General features: G+C 37.1%; 1 protein-coding gene across 4 annotated transcripts in view; it reads left to right on the forward strand.

The window, feature by feature from the left end:
* Window positions 1–195: 195 nt before the first annotated feature.
* LOC140141151 (uncharacterized) overlaps window positions 196–20,829 on the forward strand; it is a 36,913-nt gene continuing 16,279 nt past the window's right edge. For all 4 annotated transcript variants that reach the window (XM_072162942.1, XM_072162943.1, XM_072162944.1 and 1 more), the window contains exons 1-5: window positions 196–284; window positions 10,078–10,651; window positions 11,273–11,790; window positions 16,025–16,162; window positions 19,055–19,669. In XM_072162942.1, coding sequence (XP_072019043.1) covers window positions 10,159–10,651; window positions 11,273–11,790; window positions 16,025–16,162; window positions 19,055–19,669 — 1,764 coding nt within the window. In that variant the 5' untranslated portion in view covers window positions 196–284; window positions 10,078–10,158. The remainder of the gene's footprint in view (window positions 285–10,077; window positions 10,652–11,272; window positions 11,791–16,024; window positions 16,163–19,054; window positions 19,670–20,829) is intronic.

Raw genomic sequence — 20,829 nt, forward strand, 5'->3', positions numbered from 1 at the left:
CTGAATCACAGCCTTAATCTGATTTTAATACCACCGTGTAATTTACTCTTGCATCTCATGCATGTGTGAAATACTATTTGACGACAATCTCATAAGAAATCCACTTTGCGCATTACCAATACATACTGTAAATACGATATTATCAGGGGTTTCTGGGAATGAGTTACACTGTGACGTCACTGTGGCTGCGTTCTCCAAACAACAACTATTGCCATGACAGTAAACATCATGCCTGCCGAAATTTGCAACCTTTTATCGCCGTAAATGTTTGATTTCAGCCTTTGGTAAGTTATTTATATGCAAGAATATTAAGTAATGATACAACTTGGTACCGTATTAAAAAAATACCGTGATGACAAGAAGAGGAATCAATAAGTTGGTGATGTTAAGAGGAATCAAAGTTGGTGATGTTACTTCTGATGAAGGTTCCTACCGACAAGGATAGACGTAAGACGTAAGATAAGCTTACAACCGTAGCGTAGCAGCTTTTCTTTACCAAACATGAAAATGGGGAATATGCACTTTCAGTTTCCCACACGTTTGAATGGGAATTGGACTGCGTACTTTCCCAATGTTTGGTGAGCATATTTCTCTTCTATTTTGAGAAGTTAACGTCGAAATTTCTGTTTGGCAATAATGTCGTTTGCCATAATGTTAAAGTTGTAATTTTGTGTTTTTGATCGCAAAGATCGGGTATTTTTATTCCCGATTCGAATTCTGAACCCTTCGCAAGGGTGCAGAATTCGGCAGAACTTTGACAATAATATTGCCTTTTGGGACACTGAAATGCATTCGATCCTTAATTTTGTTTCAACTGTCCGAGTCTTAAATGGCGATCTTTTCTTTTAGACCACCCGAACTAGTATAAGGTTTAAATTAAATTACGAATTTATCAAATTAAACTTTCGCATCAAGGTTAAACATGTTTTAAAACAATACAAACATACCCTTTATTTCTTGGAACAAGCTTTGTTTTGTTCCAAAATCCATGTTTTTATCGCAATTTTTGACGTAAAAGAGCTGAATACAAAACCGGTGATGCAAACTCCAAAACATTCGCGTAGCACGAGCGCTTGATGTTTTTCTCGAAAAACACAATGTCAATGTATTTTTCTTTAAAAAAATCCATCATTTCACAAATTCTTTGCCACTTTCTACTTTTTATATGACGGAAGTGATGCTGATTTTACAAAGGTATGTTTTTTGCTTTTCCGATTATTTTTAAATTGGAAAGAAAAAAGCAAGGTACACCAACTTGATGTGGGGAAACAAGTAAAATGCAGACTAGACAGTATGCAGGGGACAAAAACAGCAAATGTAGGCAGAAGAAGTAGGCAAAGTTCGATAGCCAAATTTTACCAGTTGCAAGGCCCACAGAAGTAAGTGCTGAACCTGCAAAAACAACAAGGATCAATATGGTAATACAAAACTGCACTAGAACAAGTGATGAAAATCACTGTGCATATAAACAGACCCGCTTAACCCCGGGGCTTAACCAAACATCCAGAGTAGGCACAAAACAGGCAAAGTTCGATGGCCAAAAATTGCCAATTCCAGAGCCCACAAAAGTCAAAAGTGTCAGGAAAACAGTACACTGGAAGTGATGGAAGTGATGAAAATCACTGTGTACATAGCAGTCAAACACAGAACACTGTTCTGTGTTTGACTGCTATGTACACATATGAATATGTGGTTTATGTATGTATGTGGTTTATGTAAAAGGCTCCGTCAGTTTCGATCCACATGTCGCCAAATTCATACGGGAGATCGAGGAATATACAGGAAATTGCCTCGACTTTATTTGGTTGAAATCGGTCAAGAATTGGCTGCAAAAACAGTGAAAATATGGGTAAAAACGGGTTTTTGTTATGAAAATCAGTTACCAGCCTGCGCTGCGTCACTGCAGCTGGCAGGCAGCAGCGTCGGCGCTGAAGGCGTAATGCGCTGGCAGAACGGCGCGCAGAAAGCCACGCGACTTATGAGCCAGAGACCAGTGGACATGATAATACAGAAAGAAGGAAAATAGATAAAAATTAAAGGACAAAAAGGTACATGGACGGGTCACGGGATTATGATAAAGATGAACACGTCCGCATACACGCTCTGAGAGGACGTAAAAGGAAAAAATATGTGTGTTGTATAAACAAAATGAAGCGGTAGACCTAGGCCTATACTATAAAGAAAAATGAAATTAAAATGACAAAAGAGGTACGAGTAATTAGGCCAACGGGTTAAATTAACTAAATGAAACGTGAACGAAACAAAGAAGGAAAGAAACTAATCAGGAAATGTAAGAAAAAAAAGAAGCTATAATAATGATAACAGAATTAAATAAAAAAAAACATGGAAGCGGGAAATCACAAGCAGCAAATAAAAAATGAAGCTAAAAGGGAAATGTAACAAATAACAGATTTAGAAAAAAAATGGGAACGGGTTTAAATAAATAAATAACATGGAAACGAAAAATCAAATCGAATGTATCTTTTCGATGATTCTACCTGTCCAGTAATTCTTCCTGTTATAGTGAACGCTCCCATTTACTCATCTAGCGGGGACCCGCGCGAAGCGCGGGTATCCCGCTAGTAAGATTAATTATCATCTATGCATATCTAAATTGGTGTTTCATACTGATATCTGCATTGTAATTGTTACTTGATATGTGCAGAATGTCATAAATTTAAAATTTTTTTGATATTACTAGCGGGACACCCAGCGCTACTGCTGAGTCCCCGCTAGGTGAGTAAATGGGAGGCGTTCACTAAAGCGGGAGGAATTACTGAACAGGTAGAATCATTGAAAAGGTAAATTTCATTTATCTGAGTCTGACCCTCGTTAAGCCTAAGTTTCCATTTTAGCTTCTTTCTTTCTTTTTAGTTTCTTCTACATGGGCCAATTTTGTTCCATTTTTTAAAAACATTTTGCTGCTAAGCTTGCAAATTTCCGTTACCATGTTTTTTATTTACTCAATCCCATTCCCATTATTTTCTAAATCTGTCCTTTCTTACATTTCCCTGTTGATTTCATTTTTTATTTGCTGCTTAGCTTGTGATTTCCCGTTTTCATGTTATTTATTTAGTTCTGTCCTCAGTTTAATAGCTTTTTTTATTTAAATCATCTAATTTTATTAGATTTTATTATTCTTTCCTTCTGTAGCCTATTTTGTTCCCGTTTTCATTTTCTTACTGTGACTAACTATAGGCTAACCCACATACTCGTAGGCCTACCTGTTTGTCCTCATTTTGTTTTCTTTTTTAATTACAGTAGGCCTACCTCTTCATGTTGTTTGTACTTTTTAACACACATCTTTTCCCCGTATTTATTACGCTTACGGTCGGTCGTTCACCCGTATTATCATTCATTCATTGCGAGACTCTCGTCGTTACTGCTACGCGACATGGCGTAGTGCTTTGCGTTACCCATGGCGCTATCGCTGTGCTACGCGAATGGCTTGGCATTAGATACGCCTCGTCTGACGACGCGCACGGGCTGGCTTGACAACTGACTCCTTTTTGTTTACCCAGCATAGCAACGTACCACATTTTCACTGATTTTGAGGCCAATTCTTGACCGTTTTCAACCAAATAAAGTTTAAACACGTTCCCGTATATTCATCGATCTCCCGTATGAATTTGGCGACATTTGGATCGAAACTGACGGAGCCTTTATAGGCATACATAGATACATAGATACATACATACAACATTCCCCTATTTATAGTAAGATGGTTAATGTTTGAAAAATATACTGATACTCAAAAAGCCTGTTTCGGAGGCTTCACATGCAAAAAACACCATACTTAACAAATGGGTAAAAAAGTTAACATGTCATAAATGTACAATATCTGCCGCATAGAATCATTGATTCAATACACACAAGAAAATAACAGCTTAGATGATCCCAACAGTGTTGTTTTCAAAAAAACTACTTCTGCAATGTTTAACCATTGTTAACATGAAGCCTCCGAAACAAAAAAAATGACTTGCTGTGATAATTTACTTTTTGTCACAACTGAAATTCAATACTTAGAAGCAAAGCATGAAAATTGGTAATTGTGATATTTTTGACCTATTTTTTCATGTCAACTTGCAGTAGTTAGCCAAATATTTTACTTTTATGATCACCTGTGTTGTTAACTGAAGCCTCCGAAACACAAATCGCTTGAATTGCCAATTCTAAAAAATAACTTCAATTTCTGTGAAACTTGGCTGGGAGGTTCCTTTTATCAAGTAGTATTTGTACATGAAGTTATACATTTAATTTATTTTAGTAAAACAATAAAAAAAAAAAAAATATGTTTAAGGTTGGGAAATTTCCATTGTAAATGACACTTTATGTAAAAAATTTCAAAACTGCAATTATAAACATAGCAAAACATGGTATAAAATGTAACTTATATCTGTTGACTTACTTTGGAATGGGATTTCACATGTATTCCAGCTTTCATGTCATAATTTTCTGAGCTTATGTAAAATACATTTTTCTTAGATTTTAACCAAAATGTTATGGAAATGTCAAATTTTTTATTAGAAATCAAAAGGTTTAAGCCTTGAAACATTATTTTACTGGAATTTAAGTTGCTTCTATGCATGATTTCAGTAAACAGAAACATATTTAAGTGGTTTGAAATTTTGACCCTAAAAATCAAAAGTTACACCCTTTACTGTGAAAATGACCATATAGCGAGGGTGGTCTAAAGGAAAAGATCGCCCTTAAATTAATTAGCAAGCACAATAAGGTTGGTACCACTTTTATTTTATATACCGGTACCGGATGAAACTTTAAAGAATTTTTTTCAAATTTCTGACCTACATGTACGCAAATCGTTAAGTGTGTATTTCCCATTGACTTCCAAAATGGCGTAAGCACCCAGGGGTTCAAATTCGCAATCAATTGCGGAAACCTGTTTAGGCTTTTGCGAGAACCTTTTGTTTGTGTGAACGTTGTAGTGCAGGGCAATATATTCAAAAATTGTATTCATCTACATCTATTACTATAGCCTACATTGTATGGTAGCTTCCTAGTTAATGAAGAAAACGTTGCCTTTTCCCCAACATCACAAACATTTCAGAATTATATTTTTGGATTAAATCATATTTCCGTTGCAGAAAGGTATTACACAATATGCGATCTGAGACTTGGAAGCTTACGAGAACCAATTTTGGTTTTCCTAGTTGTAATCCAGCGAGAACCTTTAACAGGAGAACCGGTTCTCGGGTTCTCCTCGAATTTGAATATACATAGGTACGGCGTATATCCTGGCTATAATAATATAGGCCTAGGCCTAGCTATTAACAACACGGAATCGCTTAAAATGTTTTGCAGCGACTTTTAAACATGTTTCTTACATGTTTTGTACTATTCAATGCTATTAGGCCTATTATAAAACCCACGATTGAAGGTATGGATATTTATGATAAAACAAGCTAACATGATCATTACTATACTGGATGAATGTCGCCAATAGTCGTTAGTCGCGACTATTACTGATAGTCGCGACTACGACTATTGAAAACCAAAAGTCAACTAATGCAAGTATATTTTTGTGTTAAAAAATTACTTTAAAAGTGCCAGTTATTCGCACCAAAACCAACCAAATACTTTAGAACATATAAACTGCGAAAAATGTGAGAAAATGTTAGTCATTGTCTTACCAATAGTAACACTAACCAACAAGTAATCATAATGTCCATAAATCATCATTAAATTGGTGTTATTGACTTGTTGTCGAACTACTTTCCCACAAGATAAAAGCCGTTAAAAAACTCAAATTACTTAGAACTGTCGAACATCTCATCATTATGATTATAATTTATGCAGCGATAACAGGTGTAGCAGTGTCATAGCGTGCATATATGTACAGACCCAGTTTGGGTGTTTGTACCAACCAACTACTGAAGGTATGAGATTATTTCAACTTTGGAAAGAAACAGCGAGAACTTCCGAGAAGTGTTTTCCAAAAGGGAAAATTTAGGAAAATATTATTAGATTAGAAGTACTTTTCACGTAATTTCAAAAAGTTATGCTTATTGTGGTAACAGAATATTTAGAAAGCAACGTAATGTTGCAATGCCACCCCTGTAGCGACAAATGCAGTAGTCTAGATGAGGTCAGGTGACGAGGTCGGAGGTGAAAGTTAATCGCATACATGCACGATGCAACACGTTCATGAGCATACCATGGAAAATATGCACTGCCGTACCAGCATGTTTACATATTTTCATGCACAGCAAAACATGGAAACGAACGAAGATCGCTATTGGAATATTGAAGGTTTGAGAAATTATATGAAGTTTCTTGTGCTGTTGCTGGAAAGTGGCAAGTGAATTTAATTGAACAGAAAAGTTAGGCCTATACTACAGCATTTTACAGTCAAATATTTGCATCGCAAACGTGCGATACAGTGTAGCAATTTGTATCGCAACAGTGCTGGTTTGTGTAGCAAACTGTGATGCGATGCCGGCAATCACGGGTCCTGTAATCATGCATTATAAATACTAAACTGCCACCAATCTTTCACCCGATTTTTCAGTCCAATTTTAACCACAGATAGTCGCGACTATAGTCGTAGTCGCGACTATTTGCTGTCGACTAGGAAAAAAGTGATAGTCGCCCAACTCTAACATCAAGACACCATGATTAACCCTAACACCACTAAAAACCACAAAATACCACAATGAAAAATTCTGACCACGCAATCACCCTAAGTGTGATATATGCTCACGGAATTAATAACCTGTCCAGCTACCGGTCCGCGATCGTGTGCTTGGCATGCGGGGGTCAAAGGTTCAAATCCCGGGGGTGCCAAGTCAAAAATTCTTCTTCTTCTTGAAAAATTCGGATCTTCTTTGACTTCCGATATCAAAAAGCATGGGTCAGTGTTAGGGTTAGGTAAGATCAAGGCTTCCGCTAGCCTTCAAAAACTCTGCGTCCGATCGGACGCACAACTGTAAAACCTGGTCGGGAAATGTGCGTCCCACAAAATTTTTGTGCGTCCCGTACATGTTTTAAATGTGTCATGTGTGTTGGGCAACAGGGAATACAATTTTACAAAGCCCCCGATTCCTGGTATTGCATTGCATTACATCGCAGTTTGATGCAAATATTTGACTATTTCTTTTCAGATTCCTGATGAGATTTTAAAGATTTGTGTAAATATTATTGTCAATAACAAATTACGTAAATATGCAAATTTGCTGACAATGTACGATAGTTTAGAAAGTTGTATTTTCAAAAGCTTATCACGTCTCATTTTTTCATTCATTGACTGGTGACCTCGACCCGGAAGTGTTGCAAAATGGGAGTGGTTAAATGTGAAAGGTCAATAACTTGTTTACTGATTGGTCCATTGGTTAAAAATGAATATTAATTAAACTTTATTAGGAGAATTAGGAGTGATCAGTCAACGTAATTTTCACGATTTTTATGATGATGAAGTTGGTAAGCTTATAATCACTAATTTTTGGGCTGAATCAACTTGCGTCCGACTGGACGCAACGGGTTAATGAAATTTGTTGAACATTGCGTCCAGCAATGCAAAAATGCGTCTGGACGCAAGAATTCGCGTCCAGCGGGAGCCTTGGGTAAGATGTATTTTTCCAGATTAGAGTGTCTTCTAACCCTAACACCAGTAAAAACCACAAAATACCACGATGAAAAATTCTGACCATGCATGCATCCCAGGGTCTGTGATTACGCAATTTCTCTAAGTGTGATATGCTCACGGAATTGCTGGCGGGCAGCAATAACCCGATCCAGCTACCGGTCCGCGATCGTGTGCTTGGCATGTGGGGGTCAAAGGTTCGAATCCCGGGGTCGGGGGGTGCCAAGTCAAAAATTCTTCTTCTTCTTGAAAAATTCGGATCTTCTTTGACTTCCGATATTAAAAAAACACTGATGGGTCAGTGTTAGGGTTAAGGGGGTACTACACCCCTGTGGTAAATTTGTGAGTATTTTTGCATTTTTCTCAAAAAATAATAACACAGTGGTAACAAAAGTTATGTATATTATTGGGGCAAGGTATCCAATTACTACACTGAAATTTCAGTGACTCAAGACAAGCGGTTCAGTCAGAGTCTTAGCCAGAAATCAGAAACCACCCGTCCAAGCAGATACCAAAATTTGACCCTCAAATATAAAACAACTTGTCTATACCCATGGAAGGGTCACTGGGGTCAAATATGTCCTGATTTGGCCTTTACATGTCACTCTGAATTAGTCTCAAGTTCATATAACCTTAAAATCATCTGTTTTAGAGCTATCACATCTGTAAAATCCATTAAATCCACCCGTCTCAAATTAGATTAGCCCGTCTTAAAGACGGGTGGACGCATGGCTGGCTAAGACCTTGGGTTCAGTATATGATCGGAAATGAGGTACATCCTAGCGGTACCTTATTTCTTATCATAAATAACGAACCGCTTGTCTTGGGTCACTGAAATTCCAGTGTAGTAATTGGATTCCTTGCCCCAATAATATACATAACTTTTGTTACCACTGTGTTATTAGTTTTTGAGAAAAATGCAAAAATAGACACAAATTTATCGAGGGGTGTAGTACCCCTTAACATCACCGTTTACCATGTTTACTAACCACTCCCGTTTACTAACCGCTCCCGTTTACTCAACTAGCAGGGACCTGCGCGAAGCGCGGGTCTCCCGCTAGTTTCGAAAAAAGAGACTTAAAAAAAATAAAAAAACCTTCCCTAAGTTCATGAAAAGCTAACTGAATTTTTTTTTACTCCAAACCGATTTTTTTTTATGTTGTCACAAAAAATTTGGGGTAAAAAAGGGAATATTTGTAATTTTTTCAAAAACTGAGGATTTTCAAAAAAAATCTGTCACCATAGGATTCCTTGACTGAGAGTTTTATACTTTGGATGTACAATTCAGAAATAATGATGCTCGGAAAGGTCCATGTTCTCTCCCATTACTCTGGCCTTAAGGAGGTAATCTGTTTCTTGTTATTTACGTATGTCCTCCTTTTATTTTATTTATTCCTTTACATTCTTGTTCTTTTCCAGTCAATGTTTGCACCCCTCTGAAAGCAGTTAGGAAGCCCTGCCATATTATGATCAAAGCGGTGTCAGGTACAAAGCAGAATACATACAAATACATGTGATTTTAAAAGCTTCTTGAAACCAAGAGTACGTAGAACTTGAATCTCTGCAAGTGCAACAGAGACTGGCTTTCCCCCTATGCGAACCACTTATTGTTGAAGTATTTATGGTGGTACTACACCCCTTGATTAATTAGAGGTTAATGACTGCGCATCAGTTGTTTTCGAGGGTATTGTGAAATATCTAAACATTGTGCTTTGGAACCGAGGAATATCCCGAGGTCCAAAGCACAATGTTTAGATATTTCACAATACCCTAAAAATAACTGATACAAAGTCATTAACCTCATTCATAACCGTCACTTTTCACTTCTTTTAAATCAATTTACGTCGCATTTTCTTCTTTTAGTTTGAAAACAGAACTCAATTTTAACTTTATCTGCATGTCGTTTTCCCTGTAAAAAATCGATTAGCAGCGATGTCCAAATACGGCGGCCAGCGTCCGCGTAAATTGTTCGAACGCGTAACACGTCACGTAACGCGGTCATTGTAGAGCGTACTTTTAGCTACGCCACGAGGCGGTCATTATACTTTTTCAATGACCTGCATTTGCGTCCGCGTATTTAAAAGTTATTCTCTGTGATTGGATCGCAGTTACTGCGTATATTAATGAGGTTATGAATGTTTAACTATTTTTGCATTTTCTCAAAAAATAATAACACAATGGTTACAAAAGTATGTTATTTATGATATTAAAGAAGTGAAGTACCCCTAGAATGTACCTCATTTCTTAACATATTTAATGAGCCACTTGTCTTGAATCACTGAAATTTCAGTGAAGTAATTGGATTCCTCAAAGTGACCCTATAATATACATTTTGTTCTAACTTTTGTTACCAGTGTGTAGTTATTTTTTTGACAAAAATGCAAAATTAATCGCAAAATTTAGCAGGGGTGTAGTACCACCTTAACATCCATTGATAAATGCAGTGAATTCTTATAATTGTTATTATGCTTTTTCAGATTGTAAACCATCTTGTACCTACATCACCAAGACCAAAGTTAAATAGAGATTCAACCATCTCCACCAGTGGGGTATCCTGCATGGAGTCCTCATACGCTGGAGATGCTGCCTTTTTTGACTCCGAAGAGGAAGACCAAGGACCCAACCTGAAAGGCGAATACAACCGTGGAACCACCCCTCCTTCTCATCGCTCCGCTGCCAAACAATCTCAAATCGGTAACCCCTCAGCCGGGTCATCCACAACCTCCGGTCATTACTCCTCCGATTCCAACATGTCAAAAACCAAAGAAACTCCATCAAGAGATGCATTTGATTCAACTTTTTCAAGGGCAAGATCGCCGTCTGCACGTACCAGGACACCATCTGGGTCGTCTCACAGGTACTCGGATTCCTTTGATTCGGAAGATTCTGGGGACTCCAGAAGTGGATCCCCAACAAGATCTAGAAGAGCAGTGAGAAAAGGCAATGCAGGGGACTCAGGAAGGAGATTTGATAGTGGAACCAGCAGGGACAGCAGACCATCAACTTTTAGAAGTGTTAACAGTAGTGGCTATGGAAGGACAAATAAAAAAGGTAAGTGATAGGTTAGACTTGATAAGAGTCCATGCTAATGAAATCGCAGAAGTATGAGTAATATTTTCAAGAAATTATATAAAATCAGTGATATTTTTGCCATATAGATAGAGAGTAAAAAAAACCACATTTTCTCATCAATTTGGAATGGACTATAAACAAATTTTTACATTGTAATAAGAATGCAATCATTATTTTAATTATTATAATATTATTATTATTAATTATTTTTTAATAACATGTTTGTTTGTTTGTTTGTTTGTTTGTTTAAACATTCGCTCCGTGTGGAGACACGCTTGGGTCCTGATGGAACCAGGCTCAAACAAAACGCTCAAGCCAGGCTAAAAAGCCTATAGATATAAGCATGCTGGCCTGTATGGAAAGAGAAGTGAGAAACAGATTTGAAGACAAAGAACAAGGAAAAGAAGGCCACTCCCAACAATCAAGTTAAAAATTGAATACTCCATCAAAACTGTTTTTGAGATAAAAGAAAAAACTTGATATTTCGAAAAGTTTTATAGACAGAATGTTTTCATCTTCAGGTGACCTTTAATATGAACATACAATATTACATACATTTCTTACCATTGCACTCATAAGCATTCATATACTATTTTTTAGGTCCCCAGAAAACTCAACAGAAGAAAGGGCGTGGCAGAGGGCGAGCCAATAGCAATGCCAGCTCGGCACAGAACACTCCACGCGGAGGAAACGAAACCACACGCCGCATGCTGTCAGCGAAAGGTCACACCATCAACAGGATACGAAATGAGTACGAAGTCCTGAAATCCAAGCATGATGAACTACAGAGGGAGTTCAAACTGCAGAAAGAACTGCACCGGAAAAACAATCGTGAACTGGACAGATACACTAAGCAAGAGGAGTCGTTGCCTACGATAATGAAGTCGCAGAATTCGGAACTCGAACACTATAGGAAAAAATGCCAGGCGTACAGGGATAAAGAGAGGCAGAAAGACCAGCAGCTGAAGCAGTATAACGATAAGTTGAACAGGACGGAGGATGAGCTGAAGAGAGCGAGAAATATACTGGAGAATAAAGGGTTGAAGGAGAGGTCGGAGTTACAGAAGGAACGAGATGGGTTAGAGGAGAAACTGCAGGAGAAAGAGAGGAAATTGGAGGTGAGTGATATCGGCAGATGTACAATGCGCTATACCAGTTAAAATCCACACTCCCCCTGTGGACAGGAGCATAAATTTCCAATGGAATGAACACATTAGGAAGATCCATTTGAATTTCATACACCCTATGAGAAAGATTCAATTTCAATATGTATCTTCCATAGAGGGAGGGTGAGTTTTAAATATAGTTGTTCATGTGTTAATTTCATTTGAAATGCATACTCCCCTGTGGAAGATATTTCCAAAATCTTCCACAGGGGGAATGTGGATTTTAAATGGATTAATCCAATATAATGACACATAGCAAAAGAGGTACATGTATGTACATACATGCATGATCAAAATCTTCAGCCCAGTTGTTGAGCATGGCTCTCCCTGTTTATGCCACTGACCCTCCCTTTAATACCAGGATCTGTCCGATTTCAGAATCTTATAATTACTAGCGGTCACCCGTCTTTCGCGGTTCGTAAATAAATGCAATTTTCCAAATGCATCACCACCCTCCGAGTTTTATTGCGAACAATTTTACCAACTCCCTAATTTATCACCGATTGATCAGTGGTTTCATTTAATTCATTTAATTCATTTTAATCAACTTCTTCTTTGTGCTCCCCCTCCCCATGTTGTCCCCTATCCTCCCGTTCTTTACAGTTTCCCCTTTAGCTCACATCCCTCTTCTCCGATCTGCCTCTAGTATCATGGTTTTAGTACTTCTTCCTAGTCAACTGCTAAAAAATTTGTGAATGTGAAACGTAAAATGTACAATTTTTAAGTCAGTATAAGTAGGCCCTATCCCGGGGTCCTATGCTCAAAAAATTTACAATGGCTATTAATTTGTATTTTTGCCATGTTCGCAAAGTTTGATGGTCACCTATGCATCGTGGATTGTTAAATAATATCACCAACCCATGGCACCCATGCACTCCCCTCACTCATTTTGATTTTCCCGTGCTTAATATTCCCACTTGATTTAGAGGCAGCGTGTTGACGCGATGTCGCAAAATGACGCGATTTAAATGATACGCGTTTTGTTGTTTGACGCGGCGTGTTGATATGCGAAGATGCAATATTTTTTTGTTTGACGCGATGTAGTTGTTAGGCGGACATGGTAACTGATGCTCACTATTTTGAGGTCCCTGGATGTTTTTAAAACTATTTTTGCTCATTTTTAGACTTTAATCACTAAGATTTTTAAAAATGAGGTGAATATGCAGCGTAACTCGGTGAGTGAATGATTAGGTTTGCAAAAGTGAAATTTGCAGTTGCATCACAACCGTTCGAGTTTTTATCACGAAAAGTTTTGCAACTCGGTAATTTGTTATAGATAGTGGGAGGGGCTGGTTGGATTTTAACAATGTATTTTCAAGTTTTACAATTCATAATGCATTATCCTGACACTGGAAAAGTATGCTCCCCATGAAAAAAAATGGTCAATGTGTAATTTTTTGTGTGTATTCTACAAAATTGCAATGTAAATAATGCACACAAGGTAGGAGATTACTTCGAGTGAACCTCGAATTTTATTATTCTATTCCACCTGTATTGAGCATTGAGCAGGGCAGCACTCCTAATTTTGATGGAAAGCATACCTTTTACAGTAGCTACAAATAAATAATGCAATCAATCTTGTTCTGTTTTCATTTGTCCTACCATTGAGAGCAAAGTCCAAGTTTCAAACCACCAACCTGTTTCTGGAGTTTGAAAAATCGGTTTACTTCAGAAATGTGTTTTTGGTGGTTCGTAAGGAAGAAATGAAATAAAACAAATTGTTTTTGGACATTGCTTGTGTACATCAGGCAATGATGGCAAATGTGTATTGCAATATTGGAATGGTTGTAAAACACTGCTCAAGTTTGACAGTGATTGAAGTGCTAGTTGCATCAATTAGAAATTATTTTGCCCTGGGGTTAATTTGCAAAAGGAAGATCTTAATTTAGTTGGTCAATTAAAAATGTCACGGCACAAAGCAATCACCCTTAAAAGTGCCTTTACTGGTCCTAATGGTAAAATCATGTAGGAATAAAGTGTTGTTAAGTAGAGTTTTATTGGAATTGTATTATTTCCACTCTATTAGCAAGCAGCCACAACAAGCTACAGCAGAGGTGGGTTGCTAGGCGATGGTCACCGTAGCGACCAGTGTATTACTGGAACATGCACAGTCATGGTATATTGCATATTGCATTACAATTATGGATATCATATGAATGTAAATTAATTACATATCAGCAAAAAAAAAAAAGAAATGGAATGATATGATATGATATGAAATACAAGATGTGACATTCCTCAGTGGGTTTGTACAAATTAATCAAATATAATTCTTTATCAAATTCTGTATCAGCACAGCCGCATATGTTGTCACTTTTAAAAGGAAACAAGCGAAACAAGTTAAGAAAGGAATGAACAATTTTGTCAGTTCAAAAGCATATTATACCCAAAGAAGTTCCTGTGGGGGAAAACTAACAGTTATGAACCAAAACTTGGTTGCATAACACAGTTTTGTATCATATTTTAAGCACTCTCAATAAAGTTCAATTCAGTCGGTGGGGATCTATCTCTCTTTTAAGGCCAGAGTAAGGGGAGACACATTCGTCCACATCCGAATTTGAGATTTCTTGATATTTATCAACACTAAGATGTATTCTTTCACTTGAAACTGATAAAAATACAACTTCCTAATATTTACTTGAATTTTTTGCTTGATTTATTTCACTCTTTTCAACTCTAAAAGTCACATGGTTCAAGACAGCTTAGTAAATTGGCTGGAAATAATGAGTCGGCAATGCGCTGAATGCGAAATATTGTGATTACTGCAGCGATTCGCGTCAGCGTGACGTGGCATAACTCTGCTTGGCGTATGTCCAACGCAGTCAAGGCGCATTCGGTATGTTGTTAACACCAGCAAATGTGATGTAAACAAAATAAAAATTTGCAGTAAAAAAGCCACTTAGATTTTTTTTATTATTTTGGATTTAGGGCACTAAAAACAGACATTATAGATTCATTGGTTGAAAAAGATGCATATTTAGACCATACACCAGATACAGCTTTTACAAGCGTGAAAGTTTTGCCGTTTTAAAATATAAGGACGTTTTGTGCATAATTTTGACATTTTTTTACTAAAACGTCGATTTCTCAGAGTTCATTTTTAACAATATTGTATGATTTTTGTGACAAGATAACTCGAAAAATATGCAAGCAAAAGGTAAACCTTTTTGCACTATCGTTAGAGCACATCAAAGTCTAGGGAAGGTTTTCTCATTTTTTCAAAATATTTGTTTTGAACAAAAATATACACCATTATGTGCCATTTTAGCTTAATAGAGTGACAAAATTGCTTTTTTCACATGTTTTTGCAATATTTGAAAAAATAAGGCAATTTCAAAAAAATAAAAAACCTTCCCTAAGTTCATGTCTCTTCTCCATGAAAAACTAACTATTTTTTTTAATTCGAGCGGATTTTTTTTTAAGTTGGCACAAAAAATTGGAGTAAAAAAGTGCATTTTTGTGATTATTTCAAAAACTCAAGATTTTTGAACAAATCTGACGTCACCATGGGATTCCTTGACTCATTTCCTTTCCAAAAATGTATTATAGTTTTATATACTTTGGACATACAATTAAAAAAATAATGATGCTCGAAAAGGTCCGTGTTCTCCCCCATTACTCTGCCCTTAAGAGCTAGTCCTTATTATGTACCCAGATAATAAAATTTTCTCTAAAACATATATATTGGTACATATTAACACCAACAACTTGCATACATAACAATATGTGACATGATCAAGAGGAATCAGTCACATGTCGGCCTTGGTTGAAAATGAGTTTTACATAAGTTTCTAAAGAGGGCATACATAGAGCTTTAAGAAACTAAAAATCCCATGTTGATACGATGTTTCTTTGCGAAGTTATGTCAATTTATCAATCACTGAAAACAATAGAAAACAAAAGAATTTCAACACTTTTTTTGCCAATATCTCAAAATCAATATTAGCGACATCCGACTCATTTCCCTTGATCATGTCACATATGAGCGTGCACAGCATCTTACTAATATATCAGTCATATTTACATTTGATTGAAGAAAAATGCTTCTCCCCTACAGCTGAAATTAGAATTTTATGTTTTAAAGGTCATACTTATAGAGAATATGGCAAACAAACGTTGTAATTTCTGTTGGAAAATTAATTGTATTTTGTATTTTCTGTATTTTTTATTATATTTTCACCATCAGGATCTTGAGAAATATTTGAAAAATGTGAAGAAGAACCAACGTTATGAGAAGCGGGACTGGAAGTCATGCGAGAGGGAGTACAAAGGTCAAATAGAGCATCTGAATGATGATAACGAGAAACTACAGCTACAACTCAGGGTACGCAATTAACCCCATGAGAACTACCTGCCGATTGGCCAAAATGAATATTGTGTCCAATTTTGAACCAATCAAGGAGGGTATTAATAAGATCATCTCTGCAAATGCAAGTTTGACCAAAAATAATTTAAAGCCTAGTCATCATTGGCAGTTGAAATGAGCATTTCAAGTTATCAACCAATCAGAAATGCTGTTAGATGACCAGTAGTGTCCAGGGGGTTAATAGATTAGAAGAAAAAAACTTCGACTTGGTTGGAAGAAAAAACACCAATTCTGAATAAAGTTTTGTGATATGTATTTCCCATAGTTTTGTATCTCAATTTTTAAGGTAAACAATCTCACCCCATATCACAAGCAATTATTACGCTAATGCAGTTCTATTTTAAATTTGTTAAAGGAGTTTTGAACATTTTGTATACCATCATTTGGTTATGTATACATGCATATTTCTCGTGTCAATCAAAAAGACCTGAATAAACCAAAGAAAATAACCAAATTAATTTGAGATAGTACCTAACAATTCTGCAACTGCAATTTTCTTGCCCATTCCACCATTAAAAAAAGTCAACATATTAAAAATCTTCAGAACATTGAGTCCTTACTGTATGGGTTTTATCAAAATGTGAGTTTCAGTACCAACAACAATAATAAAGGGAATAATAATAAGGCCAAAAAAATATGGTTTGTCAATCAAACATATTGCAAAAAAGCTATGTGATATGATTCACATACTTATGATGGCAGGTTTAATAAGAGAAACCTTTTTTATGCCTGACAATAATTTTGAATATTGTGTGTTAAATTTTTTTAATTTGTCACCATTCTGACCCTCCTTTACATGTATGCACAGTCTTCCATATTTTTGTGAGTATTATTGATGCTCTAGTATTATAATAGCTCAGTGCATGGAACTTCAGAAATTGGTGGTAGAGAAAGAGAGCTTTCGACTTAATTTATTCTTTTCCTCGGTAGGCCAAGGAAAGAAAAAATGTCGTCTTTGATGAGGATTTGAACCTGGGTCCCTGGTATCTAGACTCTCTTTTGAAAGACAGCTTTGCTTGCATGATTTTTTGCTATAGTATTAATTTCTTTAGTTGTAGAGGTTTCTGGTCAGAAGGCAATAAAGTAGTATTTTTTTCTTTAGTTAAAACAAATCTTACATAGTTGATCTCTTAATTAGCAACATACATGTAGTTGTTGGTGAAAAGTAATATTTTTATGAAACATATTTTGTTGCTAAAATTAAAAGTGCATCTTCGGATTGTTACTACTTTTGGGTTCAACTTTCTTTTTCTTGTTAAAAGCGCTGGATTGTTATGTGAAATATAAATATAATTCTATTAATTTCTGTGTCGTAATTTGGCATACCTTTGCATCCTGTACATGTATGTGCTTTAGGGGAAGGGTTAATTAGCATAATTATTGTAGCTTTGGTATGCCCTTTGCACCTGCACCCTGTATGTGCTTTAGGGTTTGGGTTAAGGTATGGGAAATAGTTTATATATCTATCATACATAAGGGTTAGGGTTATAGGGTTTCATGTAAGATTTAGTATTAGGGTAGGGTTAAGAATGCTTGATAAAAAACTCAGTAGAGATTAGATTAAGAATTTCCTTGCTCTGGACCCAAAGGCTAACAGTAAAATTGTTCACTTGCTTTGATGGCAGGGCCCTCTTTTCCTTGACCTTTATCTTCAGTTCTATTTTTTCTTCTTTTCCACACAGGCCAGCAGGCTTTTATTATAGGCTTTGCAGCCTGGCTTGAGCATTTTGCTTGAGACTGGTCCCATCAGGACCCAAGTGTGTCTCGACTCAGAGCGGCTTTTTAAATATCTTTTTCTTTCTTTGTCATTCTGTAATCTTCTCAGCACAGACAGTTGGAAGTAGACATCAAAAACATCTACAGCAACCGCATACCGATGCCATCTCGTAGATTGCGACTTAGTCACTCCCCGATGACACTCATGCGAATGTTCCTCCGCAGTCCGGAGGGGGAGGAGTTTAGGGTTAGGAATTTAGGAACATGTAGATAAATAAAGAAATAATTAGTGCTTGAAAATTCAAAAGGTTCTTTCACTAATTGAGCAGATATATTTAGATAGGCCTGTGATTTACAGAATTGCAGGTTAGATTTAGGTATTATTAAGGATTTGGCATAGGATTTACATTTTGTAGAGATAGAGTGTTTAGAAAATTAGGAGGGATCAGGATGGCAAAGGTATAGGTACAGACAGAGAGGGGATATGCCCTGTCAATTAATTGGAAAATGCAAAAAATCTGTGGAAACTTGCCGAAAAACAGCTTGTTTCTCCAGGTCATTGTTGCCGGTGCCCACCCCCCCAATAGGATGACTCATACTATGGCACTGGTCAGTGCATCAGCTTTTAAGCGTTTATTTTGAAGGAATTAACGAAATACACAACAAAGGATTTCTCAACCTTTTTTTACTCAATTTCTAATAAAAGAAGCAAATGCCATATCATCGTAAAGCTTAGTTTGAGGAGAATTTATCTATAGAGGTCGTCAGCGTGACATCATTTGCCGCCATCTTGTGGGTACACGCTGTGATGGTCGTTCGATCTCCATGCGTGGACAGCAAAATCACCGCGTTGATGCGTGATAACAGCTGCGTGGCAAGCTGCGCCCTGCGCGTAGTGTCCGACGCATGAACACGCAGATCATTTGTACCCACAAGATGGCAAAGGCTGACGGCCTCTATTATTTCAAAAAGTGAAAATGGCTACTTTACAGGCCATTTTTGATGGATGGTCAGTTTTTGGTCACATTTTTATTTTTAAATGTCTGTTGAGGTTTTTTTTAAAATTTTTATTGTAATAGAAATACAGACACTTCCTTTAAAAAAATATTAATTTCTTCTTGTTCTTTCCTGCAGGAAAAAGAAAAAGAACTGGAGATCAAAAACATTTACAGCAATCGCATCGTCAAACCGCCGGGCAGGTTACGGACGACGAGCATGTCCCCAAATTCACTGAGGCCTATGATGATTCACAAATCTACCACAACTGATGAAATCAAACTCAGCCCAAAAGCTCCGGTGGACACGAGGCGGGCTAGTTCCGCAGACGATGCCGCTGCCCTTGATTCAAGCAGGTTTAAATCGCCTCGAGAGGATAGGTATAAACGGAAAGCGGAAGAGCAGAGACAAAAATCAAGAGAAAGAACAGAGGAAGTTGTTGAGACGAAACAGGAGGAAAGGAAAGAATTGTCAGAACATGAACGTATTCTGATGGATTTGGATTCCGGTGTGAAGAAACCGGAAGAAAAGAAACCAAGCAAGGTGGAGGAGGATGACGATGAAACAATGAGGATACTGAGACAATTGGATAGTAACAGTGTGGTAAAAGGCAACTCACAGAGACAACCGACGGACGAGGAGAGGAGGAGGGAAGAGGAGAGGAAGAGGGAGGAGAAAAGGAGACAGGAGGAAGCGGAGAGGAGAAACAGGGAAGAGGAAGAAAGGAGGAGGAAAGAAGAAGAGAACAAAAAGGTAAGGGAAGGACAGGGATTATCAGTAAGTTCTCTTCACATTGGGATGAAAGTGGATCCCTCACATTGATCACCTATGGGATGAAAGCAAGGAGAGGAATTGCAATGCACGGTACCAGGATTTGAATGTTTCTCATCTATTCAGAATCAGTCTATTGTTATCTGGATAGCTACATTCATGAGTTCCTGTTACAGTGCATTGCAGTCACACAAATAAAGTGTACCTGGCTTGCTTTCATCAATTCATGGCATTGGCTCAAACAGTGGATGGTTTAACATCCGTACTTTCAAGATTATAATATGGGACCATGCCAGTTAATAATTGTGTCCATCCATATCCAAAGAATGCACTTGTTGTCAGCTACATGTGTCCCTTTTTACATAATAGTTAAGAATAAATACCAGACTCTTCTCGGGTGGAGGTTACTTGAAATAATCCCCATGTCACAGGGTTTAGGAATGTTTTCTGTATTCCTAAAAACCATGTGATGTGGTGATGGTTTGAAGTGACCTCCACTTTATTCCTAGCTATTTTGTAAAAAGTGACACATATATCAGCCGACAAGTGCATATTTTTGATGTGGATGGACACTATCAAGAAATCTCAAGATTCAGGACAAAAAGTCACGTCTCCAATGATGCAAGACATATATCTAAAAATGTAAGTGATTGTCAGGCGTGTCAATTGAAATCGGTTTTGAGACACTTGTGCGTATTTGCACTCCCTTCCACAAGTTTCATGCGCTAAACGTAGCTACAGAATTTCAAATAATCAAATTAATTGCAGAACATATGTGTCACACGTACATATGGCGTACTAAAGTGTGCACTGTGTATGTCGCATGTGCATGCCCATGTTTTGTTGTTGAAGAGCTACAGGCGTGCCAGAATGTTCCACAATGGCCAAAACTTACTTGAAACACCTGTGGGTGAAAGTTCATTGAGTCAATGCCATTCTCATCATCAAAAAACCACCAACACAATCAACACATCTTATGCTTACATTTACTGTAAATCTTTTACTCCTCTATTATCTACTGCTACTCACAGAAATATGTGAAGGAGAATTCAGACTTCCTAATATGCTCACTAATGATGGTTCCATCAGCCAAGTCCTAAGCAAATTAGGGGTGATTTGGAAACATAACTAAAAAAAAACCC

The sequence above is a fragment of the Amphiura filiformis genome, chromosome 19 (assembly GCF_039555335.1).
Source record: "Amphiura filiformis chromosome 19, Afil_fr2py, whole genome shotgun sequence".
Taxonomy (NCBI): domain Eukaryota; kingdom Metazoa; phylum Echinodermata; class Ophiuroidea; order Amphilepidida; family Amphiuridae; genus Amphiura; species Amphiura filiformis.